We start from the raw sequence: 6,000 nt of genomic DNA on the forward strand, positions 1-6,000 counted from the left end.
ACTCTTTACTATTTGATTATTTGCTTGTTCCCAACACCTAAGTATCAAACCATTGATTTTTTAGTCATCCTGAGAATTTAGACGAATGTCTTGTTCAACCATATTAGTTAGTTAGAGACTAAATAATAAAACAGAATACATATATCTTCATTTTCTTCACTTTTATTCAAGAGAATGTGCAAATCATTTTCTTCACTTTTGTTGTTTTTGTGGAACCTATAAAGTACAAAGCAATTCATCATCACCTTCCCACTACATACACTTTTCCACTACATACACTTTTCCCTTCCCATTTTTATTTTGCGTAAACCTTCCAGTATATGTCATTTAATATTTTACTATCTTAAACTAAGTATAAACCTACTACTCATGTTGAGTTTTGACTTCCGATAATACGAAGAATCAATACTTAACCCACTACACCCTAATAAATTCATCCTAAAACGGTCTAAGCTTCAAATTATTAATAAGCAATGTTGTAAGGATTAACGTGTCTACATAATTACTAATCATACAAAATTTTGCTTCTATATATAATTTTATTAGACGGTCCACCTGAAATGACACCCATTTTGACTAGTTTATTTACACCATAGTGTAGTGAGGTGGGATTTGCATCCATTGCAAAACTGAAAATCCCAGAGAACGACAGCAACCACTTAATGCAGAAACCAATGATACGATTATAGGATCAAACAATCCAACTAGTCCTTAGCTGACCAGACTTGCAAATAACTATGATTCATACCTTAATCGAATAAGGGGTTGGACCAATTTAGACCATATAAATTCTAATTAGACTCAGTTAAACCAAATTAACCATGAAAATTCTAGAAAGTTCACCTAAATTTAAAAAGAAAAAAGCAAAGAAACAGAGAATTAATTATTATGTCATCTTCTAGTCTGACCTCAGGTCTAGTTAATTAAACCTTATGTAGGACCTCTTTTAATCTTTTTGTTCGGCTCAAGTTTTATAACATTGCTCAGAATATAATTAAAATTAACCTAGTTAAACTTCATATAAGACCTCCTCAGATTTGATGTCGGACTCAGATTTCATAAGTAGTAATAGAAGGCGCCTCAACATAGAAGGAAGGCATATACTTCAGAAAGATCTATAACTCTGTTTAGAAGTAACAAGAAACCAACAACCTTAAAATGACTACAACCAGCAATAAAACTACAAGTACTCTTCAAAGATAGCATACACAAAGCTCTTAAATCTAGAGAGCAACTAAGTCAATTCAAGCATAAAAGCTCAGCAGGATATAATGCCCAACAAAACAGACTCATACTTCACAGTCCAAGCACCACTAGATAAACAAAATCACAATTTCCTCTTAACAATCTCAGTTACAACTCTTAAAACTTAACTTCTGCTCCGGCGTCGCTCCCTGAGACCATTTCTGCATATCATTTAGAAGCAACATATGTCAGCACAAGAACAGCAATTAACATTGATTACAGAATTAAGAACATGGGAGCTAGAGCAAAAAATCTGATTTGAGTAATAAATAATTGAGCAAACATTTCAGGACATATTCAAACAATAAAAAAACATGTGCATCGGAAATCTGAATCTGAGTGAGAAAAAAATTTAACTAGATAATATAACTTCAGGGGTGAACAAATTTCAAGACAGAAGAAACCTAACCCATTAGAATATGGTAGCTCCTCACGTCCACGTGTAGGAGGTGACCTGCTGTAGCTGCGTCCACGGGGAGACAAACTGCGACGCCTAGGAGACCGCCCACGAGGACTAAAACTCCTGATTCAGTACAAATGAAAGATGTGTGATACAGCATGCAAAGAAGCACATATTCTTTTAATAAGTAAAAAAGAACCGCCAAATTGTAAGAGATAAACTTGTAGCAAGACAATTTCCCAATTTTTTATTGCTAATACGGAAAACGTAAACTTAAACCATGAAAACCAAAGCCATAACATTGTTACAAAAGCAGATAGAACCACAAACAACCTCCCGGACAAAAAACATTAAAGATAAATACCACATCATATAATAGTCATCAAAATACAAGTCCAACACAGTTGGACATGATATTAAAAGAAGTTATAGGAAAGCAATCCCACCTTCGTCCATAACTTGGGCTCCTACGAAATCGAGGTGGGCTACGGCTATGGTGTCTCCCTGAACCACCACGAGAGCGGCATTCACGAGCAAAATGACCAGGTTCGCCACACTCATAACATTTCAAATCAGAACCACCAGAGCGACCACGACCACCTCCTCCTCCACCACCACCTCCACGACCACCACCACCACCACCTCCTCCAGTTCTAGAGTTGTGAGAAAGCTCTACCCTCCAACCATTCTTGCCTGTTCAAGGAAATGGAAAAGGTCCAATAAATAAATATCAACATAAAAACATAATAGAAATACAAGTGTGCCTAGATTACTTAGAGAGAATGTAAACAATAACCATAACCACATTGATGTTTAAACCTTGAAATAGAAATAACTTCTACCAAATATATATATCACATTGGCGTTAGTTTACACAAGAACAGGCATTAAACAAGAAAATATTGGGGGCTTGGAGCCATAACCCTATAAACACCTCAGTGACATAAAGAGCAGTAGCATAAACCAGTTAACAGAAAACCTAAGTCATTTATAAATAGACACATGCCTCACTCAATGAAAAAAAACCAACACAAATAATATGCTCTTAAACTAAGAGCAAAGAAAATAATACTAAACAATAACCAAGCCTTGTTTCACTATGTGGGTCATGAACATGGATCAAACATCACTGGCTGTGGAAAAACTAAATGTTGAATAAATCCATTAAGAGTATGATTTTTTAATAGCTATAAATTCAAGTGGAAATAAAACATTTTACATAAGAAAATTAAAATGTTGCATAATCTGTGAGAATTCACTAGTACTGCACAGGCATAACTACGAAGGAATTTTTCATTCTGAGTAAAGACAATAATTGTGTTACCATAATATTTTCAGAAGTTCATTTGACAACTGGTCGATAAGACGATAACTTAACGGAGCACAAATTGCTCATAGGGACATACACAGAAGACAGGCAGCAGTCACATGGCCCATAGGTTAATTGCAGTAGCACATATCTCATTAAACAAAGCCATTATGCAACAGATGTGAAGCTTGCAATAACACTCCAAAGCAGTGCAAATCCTCTGTTCACATTCGTAATTCTCTTTATATGCAATCAAGCTGTACAAAGCAACAGACTTTGACGAAGAATAACGAAAAAACCATTACTGCAGGCCTGCTTGCATAAGAGATTTGCAAAGCAGAAGTAGAAGAAAGAGAGCATGTGCTTGCCCATAGGCCTATGATTTCCTCAAATGAAAAAGAAGACTTAAATAGGGAGAGTTGAGGAAAACCCTTCAACATAACAACCGGAAAAGTTGGAAAACAATAACATTAGCAGATAAGAAGAATGTAGCACAGATTATTATACAGCATTTAAATATATGTGAATAACCAAGAATTCTTCTAAACATACCATCTAACTCACGAATAGCATCCTGTGCATCTCTGCGATCATCAAAGTCGATAAAAGCATAACCAGGTGGTCGCCGTGCAACCCAAACACTGCAGATATAACACCAAGAAACATGTAATAATTTTCTAATTGGGCTCAGAAAAGATTAAATGAAAAATTAAACAAATCAATAGTAAACTTAATGAATCAACATTAATCAAAATATAATACACTTTTTAGTAAACAATCATAGTTAATTGTAATGACATATTCTTCATTCAATCCAAGAATGTAACTCAATATAAGCTTAGCAACTAATCTTCATGCTAAATTGCATTAGTAAAGCAAACCCACCATCAATCATTCATAAATTAAACAAAGCTGATGCAATACTATTAGCTCCTATTGAAGTCTATAAAAAGTTCAAATCTTCATATCAAATAAGTAACTGAGATAGGAACATTATCAATGAATGCCTTCTTCATGGGTACCTCCGAATAACTCCGAAAACACGGAATTCATCTTCAAGCTCTCTCTCAGTCACTCTTGAATCCAAGTTACCAACATACACACGAGACATTGTTTCAGACTTTAACAACAACAATCACCTGTCAAACAAAAAAATCTATAAATGTTTCATCAAAAAATCACATAACCTAATCCCATATCTTCAAAACCTGCTTATACAGTTCAATAATCCAATAAATTCCTAATTATTTAAATAAAAAACTATTCCTATATTCAATCCTAGATCTTAATTAAAGAGACTGAAACATCTTAACAAAAATTACAATAATCTGAATAAGAAATTCAACGGTAAAAAAATGATTTTGAGAATATAAAGAACGGAACTTTTAGGTTTGGAGAAAAGAAACAAAGGTGAAATGAATATAGATCGAAAACAATAACCGAAAATAGAAGATTAGAAGAGAGATCTGAACCTGAAAGAAGCGATTCGATGAAGAATGCAAAAACCCTAGCAGCTTCGTACGTTTACTGTTTTGCCCCTTTTCTTCTGCTTCCAACCCACAAAGACACAAAACCCAATCCTTTTCCTTTATAAGGACTTCCCAAACTCTTGCAAAAGCAAAAGCCTTTTTTTTTTATTTACAAATTTGGAGTTGAAGAAAATTTTGTTACCAAAGTCGCCTTTAAAATTAATTACCAAATTTGTGACGTCAAACTGACCATATCGGCTGGTTCAACTGAAAAAACAAGTGAATTGGTCATATAATTGTAATAGTTAAAATCGATCATATCAATTTGTTTTTAATTGAATTGTATTAGTGATATAGGCAATTTTTTCACTTAAGATTAATTTTTATGTTGACATGGAAATTAAACACATAATTGTTATATTTTTAAAACATGGTCTATTATAAAGTGTACATTTTGTTTTAACAAATAATATAAATAAAAGTAGTTATTATCTTCTTTATTAATTTTTTAATATTAATATTAATATAATAATATATATGTATATCTAATTTCACTATTATGTCGTTTAATTGGTGAATCACTTTCAAACCATTTGACATAGGTGTCAAAATAGGTTAGGTCGGATTGGCCATTCAGCTAAAGTTATTATGAATCATTAGGTTCTTGAGCTTGATCTAACTTATTTTTGGATTTATAATAAAATGTTAAGTACAAAAAAGTTTGTGCTATAGTTTTCCTTGATCCAATCAATACATTAAATCACGCTAAATGGAAAACCTTATAGGCTTAGCCCATTATGACATTTATTTTTTACTCATAATCAACATAAATTATTATTGATCATACACTAAATGGTGCATTTTAATGAGTTAAAATTACATATAACTCTTCCAAAGAAAAAGAAGACAAAAACTACGTAATGCTAATACGTGTTGATTCCTCTAAATATATAAAAAGTAAAAAATTGTGTGTTTTTGTTTGTAGTGGAAGAGTCTCGTGTTATGTAAGGATTAAGTTCCGTATTTAATCTTTGAATTTAGATATATGGATATTTCGAAGAAAGAAAAAGAAGATTAATTAACATTATATAAGCATGTCCATCAGTTTATGTTTGGTTTGTAGTAAATTCATACACCAACAGCACAGGCTTGGATGCCACCTTAGGGATTTGACAAGCCGTTGTCGTAGCTTGCAACAATTCTAAATGACACAAAATAATACTTATTGGTTGAATCACGATAAGGTAGCTCTCTTTAAGACGTTTTATGACATTGTCCAAAATGTGCAAACGACTATCAACCACACCATCCCTAGGATAAAACAACTCAGATCTCTATTATCAAATTCTTATTGCAATGTAAGAACCAATCTCGAATACACCCACCATAATATAACTACATATGTCAATTCTTTTCTCATAATACTGACTATAGGTGTCAGTTCTCGAAGTGCCAATTCTTAGTGTCACGGAAAGAAATGGAGAGAAGTTTGCCGGAAATGCATCGGCGAAAAATATGAGGGAGAAAGAAAAAGTTGAATGAAAGCGTATTCAACTTGGGGCAAGTTATAATGAGGG

General features: G+C 33.1%; 1 protein-coding gene across 3 annotated transcripts; it reads right to left on the minus strand.

Annotated features, from left to right (window-relative positions):
• Positions 1-1,061: 1,061 nt before the first annotated feature.
• Positions 1,062-4,555, minus strand: LOC109341664 (serine/arginine-rich splicing factor RSZ22-like). Of its 3 annotated transcripts, XM_019579608.1 has the most exons (7): positions 4,427-4,555; positions 3,977-4,093; positions 3,507-3,595; positions 2,279-2,338; positions 2,092-2,245; positions 1,655-1,768; positions 1,062-1,406 (listed from the first exon to the last, which is right to left on the minus strand). In XM_019579608.1, exons 2-7 carry the CDS (start codon positions 4,063-4,065, stop codon positions 1,370-1,372), a joined length of 543 nt encoding a protein of 180 aa, XP_019435153.1. In that variant the 5' UTR covers positions 4,066-4,093; positions 4,427-4,555; the 3' UTR covers positions 1,062-1,369. The 3 variants fall into 3 exon arrangements, with proteins under 3 accessions (XP_019435153.1, XP_019435151.1, XP_019435152.1); XM_019579606.1 differs by having other exon boundaries at positions 2,092-2,338; XM_019579607.1 differs by having other exon boundaries at positions 2,092-2,338; positions 3,977-4,078; positions 4,426-4,527.
• Between the last annotated feature and the right edge of the window lie 1,445 nt (positions 4,556-6,000).

The sequence above is a fragment of the Lupinus angustifolius genome, unplaced genomic scaffold (assembly GCF_001865875.1).
Source record: "Lupinus angustifolius cultivar Tanjil unplaced genomic scaffold, LupAngTanjil_v1.0 Scaffold_559, whole genome shotgun sequence".
NCBI lineage: Eukaryota > Viridiplantae > Streptophyta > Magnoliopsida > Fabales > Fabaceae > Lupinus > Lupinus angustifolius.